At 42.2% G+C, this 18,903-nt stretch overlaps 1 protein-coding gene across 1 annotated transcript in view; it reads right to left on the bottom strand.

Annotated features, from left to right (window-relative positions):
* LOC102469013 (zinc finger protein 805) overlaps positions 1 to 18,903 on the bottom strand; it is an 86,661-nt gene that overhangs the window by 53,075 nt on the left and 14,683 nt on the right. The window contains exons 2-3 of the mRNA XM_027767601.1: positions 10,237 to 10,332; positions 7,796 to 9,121 (exon numbers count right to left, since the gene is read on the bottom strand). Coding sequence (XP_027623402.1) covers positions 7,796 to 9,121; positions 10,237 to 10,332 — 1,422 coding nt within the window. The remainder of the gene's footprint in view (positions 1 to 7,795; positions 9,122 to 10,236; positions 10,333 to 18,903) is intronic.

An 18,903-nucleotide genomic window follows, 5' to 3' on the forward strand; every position in this document is an offset into this window, starting at 1 on the left:
GGCCGCCGCCCTGCAGCAGACCTTTTATACCGCGCGTTGTAGACCCAGGCTAATGCCCGTGGGTGGAGCTCCGGACCGGACAGTCAGCGTGCCCAATAGAGAACGCACAGCGACTCCGGCCGAGCGCCGGGCCAGTGGGCGGCAGGGCGGGGTTGTGGCGAGACCCTGGCGACGCCGCCAAGTGAGCTGAGCGCAGGTTCCAGGAAACAAATGGAGCAGGGAGGATGCGGAGGTGCCGGGATGTAGGGGTGAGTGAGCAGGCAGATACTCAAACCCCGCAGTGTGAGTGCTTAGATGAGCCGAGTGCTAGGGTGCATGTATGCGTTCCCACCTCAGGAAGGTGCAGGGTACTCTTGTGCGGCTCACAACCCCTGAAAAACACATAGATCCCTGGCTTCTACTCAGAAGAGTGTGTGGTCTTCTCCAGCCACACAGAAGAGGGGATCTTCAAAATGTGCATGGAAAATGCGTATTATAAACTATGCTGGAGTTCAGTTTTTTCTTCTTCCACCAAAAATAAGCTCATACTGTTGCAGGACGGCTTGTGATGATACCCAGGTTCTTGATGTTTTTTTTTTTTTTTTTTTTTTTGAGCAAATTAATTGAACATGCCAATAGTGAAAGGAAAAGGTAGTTTATTAACTAAAAGGAAAAGTACACTCCTGACAAGTAGGAGTGGGCCTGGACAAAGAGTGACTCAAAAGGCCCCCATGGCGGGGGTGGGGGTGGGGGGGTGATTTCTCGCGAGTACACGCGCCCTATAGCAAAAACCTCTATCAAAAAGAAAAAGGAAAAACATATTCAACAACAAAGGACAAGGATGGTCTTAGAAAAGGAGTGATTATTTCTCCTTTGAGGAAATAGCAAGGCTTAAAGAGCTGGGGAATTTTATATACAAATCTTCTCTGGAGAACACAACTTTTAAACCCTTGACAGATTACTCTTAGTTATAAGATATATTCAGAGAAATACCTGTGAAGATCAATGTAAAAGACTACAGGTCTTCAAACTTGCCTGGTAATTTAGGATTTCTATTCAAATATCAACCCAAACCACCAGAGAAGCATGACTTTGGAATAACAAGTTGTTTCTTTCTTTCTTCTTCTTTTTTTAAAGAATAGTTTATTTAATTTCAATTATTTACTTATTTTGACAGGGAGAGAGAGCGTAAGAGGGAGGGAAAGTGAGAAAGCAAACTAAACTGCCAGTTCGGACCTTGAACCATGGTCAGCCATGTGGGAGTCCAACATCTTAACTACCACGCCATCTGTGGGTCCCAAGTTTTGACTGTTTTCTAAGAATCCTTTGGAAGAAATAGAAGAAGTAAAACCAAGATGAAACGAGAAAGGATGAAAAAAATTACAACTATTTGGCAGAGGGCATAAACCTATAGATGAAAAAGCTGAATAAACAGGATAAATTTTTTAAATTCCACACCAGACAGTGGTACGGCGTTAATAAAATTCTCCATGATGCTGGGGCCACATGGGATGAACTCAGGCTTGCATCCTAAGACCTCCCAATACACACTAGTCATATGTACACATGCCTGGGTTGTAGTGTGGCATACAGACTCTATTAAGAGTATCTGTCTGTCTCTCTCTTTTTTAAAGAATTAACTTTATTTATTGTTACTATTTTCCAGTGTGATCAGAGAGAGACAGAGAACGAGAGAGGGAATGTGAGAGCAAGCCACCAAGTCCGGGGCTCGAACTGTGGTCGGCTGAGAGAGAAAGTGAGAAAGCAAGCCACCAGGTCCGGGGCTTGAACCATGGTCGGCCATGTGGGAGTCAAGCGCCTTAACCACCGCGCCACTTGCCGGTCCCGTCTCTCTCTTTAGGAAGAAATAAAATTACATCTGAGCTAGCCAGTTGGCCCAGTTGTTAAGATAGCTGGATCCCATACAACTATCTGTGTGGTTTGAATACTGGATCCAGTGGCCTGAAAAACAACACTGAGTACATATGCATGTTTGCATGACCCAAATTACAAGAGAATAAAGGAGGGACTGCATGGTAATTCCCCCAGGGGGTGCTTTCTCACTTTCTCAGTCTCTTTCTCTGCCCATCTCTCTCAGGCATGCACAAGTGCCTGGTAGCAATTTTTTTTAAAAAAATAATTATATATTTTTATAATTTTTAAAATTTGCTATAGGACACATCTGCTTACCAGAGAGAAAAAAAAAATGTGAGAAAGCAAACCATCGGGTCCAGCATTTGAACCACTGTGGCTGACCATGTGGAGTCCAGGACCTTAACCACCACATCACATCTTCCAATAGGGTACTCAATGTATGAAAAGGAAATAGTTTTCATACATTTATAATGATATAAATTGGGAAGATAAAAGGACCTAATGGAAGTAAGGTTTTTATAAATGAAGTACTAAATTGTTAGTATCATTAAAATGTGACGATTTATGCATATTACAATTCCTAGGACATGCTCTGAGCAAACACCATCTGTCCCTTTGGGCTATGGCAGAACCTTGCAACTTGTCATTTCCTTGTCCCTCGCTGCAGGCAGAGCAAAGGGTGGAAACTGTTAGGGTGTTCCAACATCTGATGGAATTCAGGAAACATCCTGACCCCCAATTATCAAAGTACAATTCCCACTCTGCCTCTGTGAGATTCTTCAGCTTTCTTCAGGTGGGCGTGGTGGTGCCCACCCTATGGTGAGATTCTTTAGCCTTATGTATTTTCCCCACACCTACAGCTAGGCTTCTCTCTCCACTAGGAAAGTAGTTTAATAGGACTTCTCCATGATGTGATTATCATCAGGAGATACACCCAGATTCACCTGGCTTAGTAAATCTAAGCTCTTACAGATTTGTTACCTGCTTATTGCCTGTAACCTGGCAACAAATCTATGGAATGTCGTAAAATACACATGTAGTGTTGCTTTGCCCTATATTTAAATGAAGATGCTCAATTTGTCTGGGCAGCACAAGTTGCTTGGGCTCAGGCTACCTGTGTCCACTTCTACTCTGTCTTTCTGTTTCTTCTTAGAGCCAAGCCCGGGGAGGACGCCGACAGTAATCCACCTGTATATGGTGGATTAAGGCTGCTAGATCCCACATGGTTAACTGGGTGGCCTGAGTCCTGGACCCAGTGACTTGAAAAACACACCTGTTGCGGGGACCAGCAGGTGGTGTGGTGTTTAAGGTGCTGAACACTCCTATATGGTCAACGATGGTTTGAGTCCTGGACTTGGTGGCTTGCTTTCTCATTTTCTCTGGTCTACTCAAAATACATGAATGAATAAAAAAGGTTAGAGGCAGTTATGCTTTAAAAAAAAAAAAACAAGAAAGAAAAACACACCTATTGCACACACATGTCCAAATTCCAGAGAGAATGGTGAAGGCCATCCCCCAGGGGGATGATTTATTTTCCCTCTCACTCTCCCCCTCTCACAACCACACAGGCCCTATAGCAAAATTAAAAACTAAAATAAAGGGATACACAAAAATTTACTATAATTTATCAAATTCTCAAAGATTAAGTAACCCACAGAAAAGGAAAAATAAAACCCAAATAATGACATTAAAGAATAAGAATAGAGAACAAGTAAAAATCTAATCAAAAATGGCAAACTTGAGCCTTGAAATATCAGTAATTGGGCATGGTGGTTAAGGGTGCTGGACTCCCACACAGCCGATTGTAGTTCAAATCCTGAACCTGGTGGCTTGCTTTCTCACTTTCCCTTTCTCTGTCTCATTCTGTCCTTCTCTGGTCAAATTAAAATAAATGAATACATAAAGTTACATAAAATAATTCTGAAAAAAGTCAGTAATTGGGAACCAGCAGTTAGCGTAATGGCTATGTTGCTGGACTCCCATGTAGTTGACCGCGGTTCGCATCCTGGACCTGGTGGCTTAAAACTCACGCCAGGCGTGTGTGTGTGTGCGTGCCCAAGATCCCAAGAGGAGAATGGATTGCAGCATGACCACCCCCTCCTGGGGGGTGATTTCTCGCTTTCTGTCTCTATGTCTCTGTCTGGCGAGCGCACGCGCCCTATAGCGAAAACCTCCCCCCCCCAAAAAAAAAGTCAGTAATTATTTTTAAATACTAAATATATCAACTAAAAGATGAGAGCCAGTAGATGGCCTAGCAGTTGTGTCCCTCCACTCCCACATAACCGACTGCATTTTTGAGTCCTAGACATAGTGGCTTGAAAATCACGCTGGGTGTGTATGCATGCGTGTTCAAGATCACAGGAGGAGAATGGAGAAGGGATGGCACTATGGCCATCCCCTGGGAGTAAATTCATGCTTTCTGTCTGTCTCTCCAGTGAGCGAACATGCCCTATAGCAAAAATCTCTCTCTTAAAAACAAAAACAAAAAAACCCTAAAAGCCAAATAATGTCAGGCCACTCAGCAGTGGCCTGGTGATTAAGGTGATGGATCGTACATGGCTGACTATGCAGTTAGTTCTGGACCTGGCAGCTTACAAACACAACAGGTACATGTGCATGTGCCCAAAAACCCAAGAGAAGGGACGGTGGTGTAGCTAATCCCTGGAAGGGGGTGGTGGTGATTTCTCTCTCTGGCGATTGCACATACCCTAGAGCAAAAGCTTTAAAAAAGACAAAAAAAAAAGCCAATTAAAGTCAAAGCAGGTATAAGAAAGGATATAAGACAAATCAGAGCATAAATCAGTGAAATTAAGGATATAAAGATAAAGAAAAATCAGTGTTATAAAATGCTGAAGTGATTGGGACCAGCAGTTGGAGTAATGGCTATGTCGCTGGACTCCCATGTAGTTGACTATGGTTTGAGTTCTGGACCCAGTAGCTTAAACTCGTGTGGGGCACGCATATGTGTGTGCCCAAGATAGCGAGAGAAAAATGGAGAAAGAATTGTGGTGTGGTCATCCTCCTAGGGGTGTGATTTCTCACTATCTCTCTGTCTTTCCGGTGAGTGCACATGCCCTATTGTAAAAACCTCTCTAAAAAAACAAACAAAATTGCTGAAGTGTTAATAAAACTGATAAATGTCTGAGAACACTGACAAAAATAAAGAGAAAAATAATTACATTTCCAATCCCAGGAAGAAAACAGAGGATATAAATACAGATTCTGCTGCCATCCAAAGGATAAAGGACCAGCAGATGGTGTAATGGTTATGTCAATGGACTCCCATGTAGTAGACCGTGGTTTGAGTCCCAGACCCAGCAGCTTAAAATTCACACCTAGTACATATGCGTGTGTGCCTCTGTGCCTAAATTCCAAGAGAGATTGGGGCAGAAGGGACTGTGATGTGGCCACCCCCCCCGGGGGGTGATTTCTTGCTTTCTGTCTGTGTCTCTCCGGTGAGCGCAAGCACCCTATAGCAAAAATCTCTCAAAATAAAAGGATAAGGGAATTTGAAAAAATACTACAAAATTTTCACAAAATTAAACTTTTTTTTGAAAACAACAAACTTTGAAAATTCATTCAATATGAAATAGTCTTACAGTATTAAAACTATTAAATATAATAAATATATAATTTAAAAACATCCAAAAGAAAAACTCTAAGAGATTGCTAGAAAATGCTATCAAACATTAAAATAACAAGTAACACTAGTTATATACATGATCTTTCAAAAAAAGAACTCCTTCCATCTCATGTTTGGGAAGGCCAGGGTCATTTAGACATCCAAACCAGACATAAAACAGTTAAAAACAAATATACAAAAGAACAAAGAAAGGGAGGGAGAACACATCTTTATCATTAAAAAAAAAAAAAAAACTAGAGAAAAGTCTCAAAATATTGAATATAAGCAAACGCAATAACATATATGACATAGTTAAACAATTATACTCCACAAACAAGAGTGGTTTAGTCTAAGAATGCAAGGCCAGTTCAATATTCAAAACGTCATCAATGTAATACATCATATCAATAGGCCTATTATAGAAGGAAAACCTCATGATTATTATCAATCCATAGAGAGAAAGTATTTAACAAAACAGGATGCTCATTTAGAAGAACAATGAATATCAGCAAACTGGGAACAGAGGGATAGTTTCTATACCTGATAAAGAACATCTATTTAAAAAAAGATTACAATTAACATTATACTCAACAGTAAAAAAAAAAGTTTCCCCATCTACTATTAGGAATTAGGTAGGAATTGCCTTTCTCACTATTCCTATTCAAAATTACACCTGAAGCCAGATCTCATACCATAAAATAATAAAAGGAAATAAAAGGTATACTGATGGGAAGAAAGAAATGAAACTATACTTGCATATGACATTTCTATGGAGACAATCCCAAGGAATCCACTGAAAGAAATACTAGAAATTAAGTGAGGTTGCATGATAGCAAAAAGGCATCAAAGTTATCCTTTTTTTTTATACTATCAAATATTACACAGAATTTCCAAGTTTCAACAATGGTATTTACAATCTCTAACAACAAACACGGGGTACACATGTAACCAAAATACACAGAAGTAACATGCTGAAAATTATAAAACACCAATGAAAGGAAATTAAGGACTGCTTAACAAATGAAGAGACATACCATGTCATAAACTGCATGACTCAATGTAACAAAGACAACGATTCTCAATAAACCGACTCAATTTCTATCAAAATCCAAGCAAATTTTTTATAAAACTAGAAAAATGAACCTTAGAGTATATATTGGAAGTAAAAGGAATGCTAAAATGATTCTGAGTATTAAGGAGAAATCACTTTACCCAATACTAAGATTTACCATATGGCTGTAGTAATCATGAAAACCAATAGATGTGGAACAAGAAAAATTTTGTTAGGTGTTTAAAACCACATAAAGTAACTTTAAGAATCAAAGACCTCTGGGTGTGTGTATGCCCAAAATCTTGAGAGAAGGGATTGTGTCATGGCCATCCCCCCTTAGGGGGTGATTTCTCCCTTTCCGTCTCTCTGTGTCTCCAGCAAGCGCATGTACCCTACAGCAAAAATCTCTTAAGAAAAAGAATCAAAGACCTAAACAGTCTTAAGAGATGCAATAAAACGTGCCCATTCATGTGTATCCTTATTGCCTTAAACATGAAAATGTTTCATGGCTAAAGCCACCTACTTTCTCATAAAAAGTTAAACTCCTAGAGAGTACAAGTATTATGGAACACATAAACTATGCAATAGACGTGTGTATACTTGCTCTTAACTGTCTTATTCTCCTGACCTTGGATAGCAATGTAAGTATACACAAAACACAAAAAGAGATCAAGGACCTCTATCTCTAAAATGATACTCCCCTTCTTACAAACAAACTAGGGAATCAGTGCTTGGCAGAGGTGTCTGAAAATATTTGTGCTTGCATTTCATGTTCTACTACATCTCCTCCTTGTTTTAAAAACAATTCCTGAGATAATATTACATGTAAACTAAGGAGAAAGATATAGCTAAAGTTTTCCTATGTGCACAATAACCACTAGGTCTCTCTGGGATAAACTGTCAGAGAGAGAATAAGGCTATAGGCTAGGTTAATTTTTCAATTTGACTTTCTAGATGGCAGAAAACATTCTGCAAGTTTTCCTATACTGAAGACACTTGTGGTGTTTCTCTTTGGTATGTATGACTAGATACTGAGGAAGATGTTTCCTCTTGCAAAAGATTTTCCTCAGTGGTTACATTCAAAAACTCTCTCCCTAAAAGAAGTTCTCGAAGTGTAAGCGAGGTATGCCCACTTGTGAAAGGTCTATTCACGTCCGTTACACTGGTATGTGTGAAAGGCCTCCCCACATCTGTTACACTGGTATGTATAAAAGCTCTTCCCACATTTGTCACACCAACAGGGTTTCTCCCACTATGCATCTTTTGATGCTGAGTGAGAGATGAGCTGCGACTGAAGGCCTTTCCACACTCACTGCATCTATACGGCTTCTCCCCAGTATGGATGATGGAGTGTCGAATGAGGTTTGTGCTCCAGTAAAAAGATTTCCCACACTCATCACATTCGTAAGGTTTCTCTCCAGTGTGAATCTGCTTGTGCCTTGTGAGGCCTGATCTGCGGTTGAAGGCCTTCCCACACTCAATGCACTCATAGGGCTTCTCTCCAGTGTGGATGCTGAAATGTCGGATGAGGTCTTTCCGATTGCTAAAGGCTTTCCCACATTCTTTGCACTCAAAAGGTTTTTCTCCAGTGTGAACCCGCTGATGCCTCTTGAGGTAAGACCTGTGGTTGAAGGCCTTTCCACATTCAAGGCACTCAAAGGGCTTTTCCCTGGTATGGATAACATAGTGCTGAATCAGGGCTGTGCTCTCCAGAAAGACTTTCCCACATTCACTGCACTCATAGGGCTTCTCCCCTGTATGAGTCTGCTGGTGCCACATGAGATATGACCTGTGTTTGAAGACATTACCACACTCCAAGCATTCGTTGGGATTTTCACCATTGTGGACGACACGGTGTCGAAGGAAACTTGGCCTATGTGGAAAAACTTCCCCACATTCTGTGCATGCAAAGGATTTTTCTCCAGTGTGTCTCCTGTTATGTAAGACGAAATTGGAGCGGTGGGTGAAGGCTTTTCCACATTCACTGCACTTATAAGGCTTTTCTCCACTGTGAATCCGCTGGTGCTGTGTAAGGTATGACTTACGGTTGAATGCTTTCCCACACTCCATGCACTCATATGGCCTATCCCCAGTATGGATCATGTGGTGCTGAAGGAGATGTGTGCTCTTAATAAAAGTTTTCCCACACTCTGTGCATTCATAGGGCTTCACTCCAGAGTGAATTTTCTCATGTCCAGCAAGGAGATGTTTCTTGTTAAAAACTTTCCCACATTCATTGCACTTAAAGATATTTTCCTCTTCCTGAATTGTGGGATCTTTACCTAATCCATGAATGTTACACTTGTAGAGAGTATCTCCTAGAGAGTCTTGTTTCTGTACAATCCTTGAACACACATCATCAGCTGTCCTAAAACTATCATGTTCAGGGCTCGTTTTTTCAGGATGCTTCTGAGGATCTATGCCTGGTCTCATATGTTCTTCCTGAATTTCAGATGGCCCATCCTGACACTTGGCTAGCACCAAATGGGAATCACCTAAATTTCCTTGTGCTAGTTCTCCCCAGAGGGAGACTCCCTCAGACAAGGCTGGCTTGTAAGTGGTACACTCTGTGTTCTTGGGTTTTCTTTTGTCACCTGAAAGAAATCCAACACACAAGGGAGCCTATTAGTAATAACAATGTAGAAAAAACAAAAACACTATTTCCTTTAAAAACTAAAGATAAAAATAGTGCCTCTATGTTTGGTAGGTTGTGATCTCTGCAACTCAGATTGCAATTTCTTTTTCTTCCTGGTCCTTGGATTCTGGATACCTTGAAATTAAGACCTAGGAAAAGAGGATGAGTCAGGGGACAAAGGGTCTATAATGGAGTTGGATTTGCCACTGGCTGGCCCAGAGATAAAATTCTTTATGACTAATCTGACATGCATAATGCCCACAGCTTTCTCTTGATGAGTCACTTACTGTGGCTCAGACACTGGGCTGTTTTTTGGCATGAATGCACCAAGTAAGTACATTCTCTCCACACAACCCAGTGACAAAGAAATTACCATCACTACCAATTTCTAGGAACAGACTTGAGCGGAGTGGACTAAGCAAATGTTCACCACACCACCTGCTCTTTTCTGTGAACGAAGATCTGAGACACTTTCCCCAGCTCCATGGGACCACGTGAGGTCACATGCCTAGTTCTTGTGGACAGAATGTGAGTGGAACTGCTGCTTCTGGAGGTGTGTGTGATTTCCTGCCTCTCTCCATCCTCTGTCAGTTGGGGATATCAGGAAATCCTTGAAGCAATGGGCTGACAATAGAAAGTATCTAGGTCCCTGCAAGACTGTGTGATACAGAGTTCCCCACTAATCCACACAGACCTTGGTTAAGAGTGAGGAAAACAGCTTTCATATGCTGAGCTACTGAGACTGGAGTTTGTCAGATATAGCTAGCATTAACCTGGCTAAACTTATTTACTAAAACACACATGATGCAACCTCACTGGGACCAGAGAGCTGGAAATGGGCAAGCCCAGTTTCAAGCTACACAGTTGGAGCCCAGAGACAGATCTTAGCTCATTCACCTCATTCCACCCTGAGTATGAAGGGAGAACAGAGGGACCAGAGGACAAAGGGCTCCATGGTTGCCAAATCTCTAGAGAGGCTGCATCAAGAAGGTTCCCAAGAGATTCCAGGGTTTGTTGTCTCCTCTGTGCCTCAAACCTGTAGGGACTCCCTCCTGCCTAGTTCTTGGCTCCTACCTGGATAGATGCTTTGGGAGAGGTCTTTCTTCACGGTCCATAGCTCCTGCCTGTGCTCCAGTTGGTAGATCAGCTCAGGTCTGGGAACAGGACACCCTGTTTGTGGAGAAAGAAGAAAACACACGGATATGGTGAAAGGATAAACATCCTTTCAAGTTAGTCTGGGACTTTAGGATAGACACCAGACCTTACAGCACAGTTGTGCTCTCTTCAGTGCAAACTAAATGCTGTCCTGTGACCCAGAAATCCAATGGCACAAGCATCACCTATGGGATCTAACCACCACCTGTGTAAACAATACAGTATTCCTTTTCGCTTCTCTTCTATAGAATCCCAAACCTGTTCAGATGCAGTCATTAGACCCTGAAAAAATAAGCCCCCTCCTTCCAGAATGTGCTCTGTAATCAATTCCAGGAAGTGAGGCTCATCTCATTGTACAGCTCACTGTACAAGGCCTTTACATGTGCAAGTCCTTTTACCCAGAATGCTGTTCTTTTGTCCACTGTGTTGCTTGTTAACTCTGAGTCTCAGCTCACATATCACTTATTATTATTTTTTAGAGAGGTTTTTGCTATAGGGTGCATGCACTCGCCAGAAAGACAGAGAGACAGAAAGCGAGAAATCACCCCCCAGGGGGGACGGCCACACCACAATCCCTTCTCCTCCATTCTCCTCTTGGGATCTTGGGCACGCACACGCACCCAGCCTGAGTTTAAGCCACCAGGTTTGGTACTCAAACTGTAGTCGACTACATTCTAAGAAATGTATCAGGCAATTCTGTTGTGAGAACATCACAAAATGTACTTACACCTAGATGGTATGGCACACAACACACCAAGGCTAGATGGCTTAGACCATCATACCTGCGATCCTTTGTTCACTGATATATAATCACATGGCATATGACTGTGTCTACAGTGTGTGTCCATATCCCAGGAACTGTGCCAAGCAATTTAAATGCATGATATCCTTTTGAGTTTAAATAAATTCATGGAGTAAATTATAGTATTGACATATTTAAAATATTGGCTCTTTTCTTCCCAAACAAGGTATGTCTCTTCATTGACCTAAGCCTCTTTTTCAACCCTCAGCAAAGCTGTACAGTGCTCTTCTTGTAAGTCATGGACTGAATGAGGATTCTGTTTTAAGATTTCCTTGCAGATTTCCCAGGAAGTCTGTATCCTAATCAATGACACAGATAAAACAAAACAAAACAAAAACAAAAACAAACAAGGTTCACACACATAAAGTGATCTACTAACAAGCATACAACTGGTAAATGAATAAGCCAATGTAGACTACATTGTTCTCTGAGCTATTTAATCATAAAACTCTATAAAACTGCACAGAGGAGCAGAGTCATGCATGATGACAGCACTGGTGGCAGCAGGAAAAAATCAATGGTAATGTGCACATAGCTTGGTCTCCTAGGCACTTTTCTGAGCCCATTATATACATTTACTCATTTACCTTTGCAATAGCCCTGGGAGTAAATAATTGTTCCTCTTACCAGTTAGCACACTGAGGCACAGATAGGCTCAGTAACTTGCTCAGGGCCATGGTTTTTAATAAGCATCACAAGGATGGAACAATATTGGTCTGGCTCCAGACCCTGGTTTCCCATGTACTACAGTAAGGAAAAAATGGCTAACAACCCCATGGGACCAGTAGCAGAGCCTAGGGGGTAGATGGGAGAGGCAGGGAGTTGAGCAGGATTCATTCTCAGAGGAACAGGACCAGGGAGGGGCAGACTCAATGACTCTAGACTATGCATTTCATGAACCATTAAAAACTTTAAAAATGGAGGGGCCTGATGGTGGCAGAAGAGTAAAATGCAAAACTTGCCAAGGTTGACCCACATGGGAGGGTCTGAGTTCATGTCCAGAGACCTTCCTGAACATGCCAGGCACATGTGCTCGTGACCAAGGGGTGGCTGAGGCTAGGAGTATATTGTGGCATCTGGACCCTATTGGGTGCTGTCTTTCTTTTTCTGTTTTTCCAGCCCAAAGAAGAAAGAAACTCAAAAAAAAATTTTTTTTAAATGTAATGTCCTACAGTGATATGTTTAAATAACATTTACTTGGGGTCAGCAGGTGGTGTAGTGGTTCGTGCACTGGAGTCCCACATGGCTGACTGTGGTTCTAGTCCTGGACCTAGTGGCTCGCTTCCTCACTTTCCCTCTTTCTCTGCATCTCTCTGGTGAATGCTCACGCCCTATAGCAAGTCAAAATAATAATAATAATAATAAACAAAATTGGGGCCAGCAGGTGGCGTGATGGTTAAGGTGCTGGACTCCCACATGGCCGACTGTGGTTTGAGTCCCTGACCTGGTGGCTTGCTTTCTCACTTTCCTTCTCTCTGTTTGAACAAATGGAAGAATACTAATAAAAAATAAAACTGAAATAATTCTTTAAAAAATAATTAACTTAAAAAAAAAAACTTTACAGAAACATTAAACATTAAACACTACCTACTGATTTCTCCCAAAATGAGAACTTTTACTAAAAGATACAAAAACTTCCCCAAAGGGGAACCAGCAGTTAGCGTAATGGCTGTGTCGCTGGACTCCCACGTAGTCGACCGCGGTTCGTGTCCCGGACCCGGTGGCTTCAAACTCACGCCGGGTGCGTGTGCGTGCGTGCCCAAGATCCTGAGAGGAGAATGGAGGAGAAGGGATTGCGGCGTGACCATCCCCCCTGGGGGGTGATTTCTCGCTTTCTGTCTCTCTGTCTCTCTGTCTCTCTCTGTCTGGCGAGCACACGTGCCCTATAGCAAAAACCTCTCCAAAAAAAAAAACCAAAAAACAAAAAACAAACAAACAAACAAAAAAACTTCCCCAAAGGATAGTTTCATACATAAAGCTTATCTTCTAACCTGAGTGACTTTAGGTTCAGACCCAATTCAGACCTCATTCAGACTCAATGAGGTAGTCACATTTTGCTGACTTTGCTAAGGACAGGTATTAATTTTTAATTTTCTGGATTTTGTTTTTACCTCTTGAAGGTTTTTCAGACATTCAGAGAGACTCTTCCATCGGGACTAGCTAATCTTGAGATAACAAACTCCCCTGGGAAAAGACAAAGGCCTTTCTATATGTGAACCACTCAACCTTAGGCCATACCCCAAATCACTTCCTTTTTCTAGCTCTCCAGTACCTCAGCAATTATTTACCCTGCCCTCAATCAATCCAGGCTGCGATGTCAAACAACTAGAGACAGCCCCTAGGCCCCAAAGCCTGCCACAAGTATTCAAATTACCAGTCCCAACTTATCTACCCTACCCTCGCTTGCCATTCCTGAAGACACTGTAATAATGGCTGTTGCCTAGGCTTTTCCCTCCTTCTTGCTCCTGCTGCTTCCCATGAGACTGTGTATGCAGTGGCCTATCCTCTTCTCGCAGGAACCGTTGGTAATCAATTCTTCTTATAATACCACCGACCTATGTGTTGCCACTAAGTCACAGCTGCAAGTCAAAATCCCATGAGTACAAGTTGATACAACTAGTGCACCAAGCACGGTGACCTAGTGTTGAAGGGAAGGGCAAGCCTCTAGGCTGTTTTCAGATTACTAAGTGACTGTACCATGAGTCCTGTCTGGGAAAGCACTGCTGTCACCTCATTTCTACTGTGGCTGCTGCCATGGGTTCCAACCTGAAGTGCACTTGGATCCTAGGGCTAGCTTTATGGCCTATTGGTTAAGGGAGCCAAGTATCACATGGCCAACGAAGAAGGTCAAATGCCAGCTCCAGCAGCCTGAAAAAACAAGCTGGACACATGTGTACCCCGAGTTCCAGCTGCAACACAGAATTCCACTGGTAAGGTCATGTAGTATGCCCTCCTTATGCTATCATGGCACCAAAGAGGCTTAAATGATTTCAAGGGGAGGTCTCTTCAGTGTTAGATGCCTTATTGCTAATGGAGTTCACCTCCGTCACCTTAACCTTGCAGAATATAAAAGAGTCTATTCTTAGAGACCATGGTCTCAATGTATAGTGAACAAAAGGGGGCACGGAATACTTTGCTCCTATTGCCCGCAAAGACTCCTGAGAAAGTTTTCTCGACTCACTTGAGGTTGTCAAATCTCTGGCCAGTATGCTTAGGCACTCGAGTGCAGTGGCCTATCAGATGCTAAATCTTCTCCTTAAAGACGAACTGTCATAAAAGTCAGGTTATCGTCCCTCCTGCTCTCAAATATGTACACCTCAGACCCAGTGAGGCCAACTGGGAACCTTCAGAAGGGAGGCCACTGCTCACAGCAGAAGCTGCTTGATAAATATATCAGGCTAGGAGTCAGCCAGGTGGCATAGTGTTTAAGACAGCTGGATCCCATATGGTCAATTCTAAGGTTTGAGTCCTAGACTCAGTGACTTGAAAAACATACCAGGCTTAAGTGATGTGTACCCAAAATCCTGAGTGGAGAACAGACAAGGCACTGTTGTGTGACCATCCCTTCTTGGGGGTGCTTTCTTAGTCCCCCTACAACCTTGTCTCTCTCTTGCAAGTGCATGGCCCTATAACAAATTAAAAAGAAAAACAAACAGTGGCAACAGACAAGAGAGAAAAAGGCAAAATTTTACTCACATAGTTATACAAGCTATTCTACAAAATTTTTCTTTTAAGTTGTCAGAGACATACCCTCATGAGAGAGATTCCCCCCAGACCCAGTGAGGCCAACTGGGAACCTTCAGAAGGGAGGCCACTGCTCACAGCAGACGCTGCTTATAACAGCCGATAAATATATCAGGCTAGGAGTCAGCCAGGTGGCATAGTGTTTAAGACAGCTGGATCCCATATGGTCAATTCTAAGGTTTGAGTCCTAGACTCAGTGACTTGAAAAACATACCAGGCTTAAGTGATGTGTACCCAAAATCCTGAGTGGAGAACAGACAAGGCACTGTTGTGTGACCATCCCTTCTTGGGGGTGCTTTCTTAGTCCCCCTACAACCTTGTCTCTCTCTTGCAAGTGCATGGCCCTATAACAAATTAAAAAGAAAAACAAACAGTGGCAACAGACAAGAGAGAAAAAGGCAAAATTTTACTCACATAGTTATACAAGCTATTCTACAAAATTTTTCTTTTAAGTTGTCAGAGACATACCCTCATGAGAGAGATTCCCCCCCAATGAGGTATGGTCATGGTGCAATCCCTTCTCCATCCTATCAAGATGTTTGCCACATATACACCTTGTTTGTTTTTCAAGCCACAGAAGCCATGATTTGAACCACTGTCACTGATGTGGGACCCAGCTTTCTTAACTACTAGGCTACAGGATCAGTCCTATGAAATTCTGTTTAAGAAGAAAAAAAAAAAAGGAGGTGGTAGGAAGGGGCCTCTGAATATACTGCAGACAAAGGTTGTACCAGAGAAAGGCTACTGCCAAGGGGCACCCTTTCTCCACCCCCTTTTCCTCTTATCACAGAGACATAAATTAAAACCCAGTCCTCCAGGATGTTTAAAGGCTAAATTAGGACAGGGGAAAAAAAGTTCTGCAGCTTCAGGCAGCTACAAATCCAAGGGGGCGGGGCAGGGAATGGAGATTCACTAGACACACACATTATGGATATATTTCTTTTTTTTTTGGCAGAGGTTTTTGCTATAGGGCGCATGTGCTCGCCAGACAGAGAGAGACAGAGAGACAGAAAGTGAGAAGTCCCCCCCCCCCCAGGGGGGATGGCCACACCGCAATCCCTTCTCCATTCTCTTGGGATCTTGGGCACGCATGCACACGCGCCCAGCGTGAGTTTTAAGCCACCGGGTCTGGGACACGAACTGCGGTCGACTACATGGGAGTCTAGCAACATAGCTATTACGTTAACTGCTGGTCCCCCACACATTATGGATATATTTCTGATCTTTTAGTCATTTTGGGGTTTTGGTGGCAAAATATTCCTCATTTATAAATTTGTCTTAATCTCGCTGAAGCGGATAAAAACCAGTCCACTCTAAGGACCAGCAGTTAGCGTAATGACTATGTTGCTGGACTCCCATGTAGTCAACCGCAGTTCAAGTCCCAGACCTGGTGGCTTACGTGTGCGTGCGTGTCTAAGATCCTGAGAGGAGAATGGAGGAGAAGGGATTGCGGCGTGGCCATCCCCCAGGGGGTTGATTTCTGGCTTTCTGTCTCTCTATTTCTGTCTTTCTGGTGAGTGCATGTGCCCTATAGGAAAAACACTCGACAAAAACAAAAAGAAACAAGAAAAACCAAAAAAAACAGTCCATTCTAAATAGTGCTCCCCTTAAAAAAAAAGACTAAAATTTGTCCAAATTAAAACTATCAACACCCTCAGAAATTACTTCACTAAAGAAACTTCCACAACCTCTTATGCCTCTGGGCATCTCTGGAGCACTATGAATCTGAGCCTGTTACCCTGCATACCCAGATGCCTATTATGCTTTGAGTCACAGAAATAGTATTCTACAACTCCACACAGCTATTGAATCCTCAAGACTGGATGGAATATACCAATATACTAGAAGTGACTCCTTCCCCAAAACTTTTGGCTACCTAGAATACCTACTGTGATAAAATGAGTAAGCAATATGAGTTTGTAGACTATGAAAATGTCACTTCTAACCATCAGACATGATGGAGTTTAACGAAATGCTGCTCCTTTCTCTAACAGCCAGGATGTCTTTGATAAAGGATGAGACCCAAGTGCTATAGTTTGAGTAAGTTCCTCCCCAAAAGCTAATAATATGTTGGAAACTTAACTGACACTGAAACACTATTAAGAGGTGGGACCGGCAGATGGCGTGGTGATTAAGAGCGTTGGAGTCCCGCATGGCTGACCATGGTTTGAGTCCCAGATCTCGTGGCTTGCTTTCTTACTTTCTCTCTCTCTGTGTCCCTTTCTGGTCAAATTAAAAATAAATGAATAATTAATTAAAGTTAAATAAAGGGAGCCAGGAGGTGGTGTGGTGATTAAGGCACTGGACACTCCCACATGGCCAACCACGGTTTGAGTCCTGGATTTGGTGGCTTGCTTTCTTGCTTCCCCCAACCCCATCTCTTTCTGGTCAAATTAAAAGAATGAATAAGTAAAAAGAAATTAAAATAAATTAATAAATAAAATTAAATAAATAATTCTTAAAAAAAATAAAGTTAAGTAAAACACTTATCAAAAAAAAAAAAGGAAACACTATTAAGAGGATATAACCAATCTATGAGTATAATATTAGACATTTAAGGACACCATCATGTCTTTTAATTAAATCAGTATTTCCAGACTATTAGAAACGTGAAAGTTCTATTGAATGCCTCTTTCCAGAGCCCATCATTGTGGATTTTGGGACATGAGATGTTCTTTGGTCAGTAATGTCTGTAACTACAAAGGTAAGGCGTATCGCAGCATTACAGGAAGTGATTAGAATTAGATAAAGTCGGGCCAGCAGGTGTCATGGTAGTTAAGGGCTCAGGACTCCCACATAGTCGACTGTGGTTCAAGTCCCAGCTTGGTTTCTCACTTTCCCTCTCTCACTCTGTCCCTCTCTAATCAAATTAAAATAAACGAAAGTAAGAAAAACAATTAGATAAAGTCTACAGGGTAGGGTTCCCATGACTGAATTTTGGTGGCTTTACAAGAGCTGGGTAAGGAAGTAGTGACTCTGCTGATAAGAGCTGACAGACACACTTGCTCCTATGCTTTTACCCTCCTGCTTCGTGCTGCTTTAGGACTCTGCAAGGAGTCCCAACCAACAGAAAATGGATGCAGTCCCTTGTTCTGACCTTCAAATCCTTAAATGAATAAACTTCTGTTACCCAATTTATGGTATACAGCTAAATCAACAGAAAAATGAACTAAAACTCGTCCCAGTGTCATGGTATCAGCTTGGATGTCCCCATGAATAAATGCCTCATCTTTGAATTCAATATAACTGTTGGATCACTGCTTAAAAAGCATCTCTTTTAGGGCATACTTTGGAAATCTCTTGCCTCACATAAATCAAAATCACATGTCTTTACCTACCGAGACTAATTCAGGGCCTTGCTAGAATATACCTTACTCCTTTGTAGCTATAGACATCAACTGATAATAACCAACACACTTTTCACTTCTCAAAATATATAATGCTGGACTCTGGAAAAGGATACAAAATTGAATTTTCATGTTTGTTTTTTTTTTTTGAGAGGTTTTTTGCTATAGGGTGCGTGTGCTCGCCAGACAGACAGAGAGACGTAGAGACAGAAAGCGAGAAATCACCCCCCAGAGGGGATGGTCACGCTGCAATCCCTTCTCCTCCATTATCCTCTCGGGATCTTGGGCACACACGCACATGTGCCAGGCGTGAGTTTTAAGCCACCGGGTCCGGGACGTGAACTGTGGTCGACTACGTGGGAGTCCAGCGACACAGCCATTACGCTAACTGCTGGTTCCCGAATTTTCATGTTTCTAAGAGACCCCAAACAACTGGTTTAACTAAAAGATATAATGGTCTCTTCAAACAACTCTAATTCCAGCCTAAAAATGAGGACACCATGAAAATTAAATGAGTGGAGAATAAATAGTGTCTGAAACAGGCCTGAAACTCAATTTGTACTCCAGGGATTCAAGCTAGGACCATTAGTTGCATTTCTTGAGCATGACTTGCTTTATTCTTTCTTTCTTTCTTTTTTTTTTTTTTTTGAGAGGTTTTTGCTATAGGGCACATGCATTTGCCAGAGAGACAGC

The sequence above is a fragment of the Tupaia chinensis genome, unplaced genomic scaffold (assembly GCF_000334495.1).
Source record: "Tupaia chinensis unplaced genomic scaffold, TupChi_1.0 Scaffold144336_1, whole genome shotgun sequence".
In the NCBI taxonomy this organism is placed as follows: domain Eukaryota; kingdom Metazoa; phylum Chordata; class Mammalia; order Scandentia; family Tupaiidae; genus Tupaia; species Tupaia belangeri.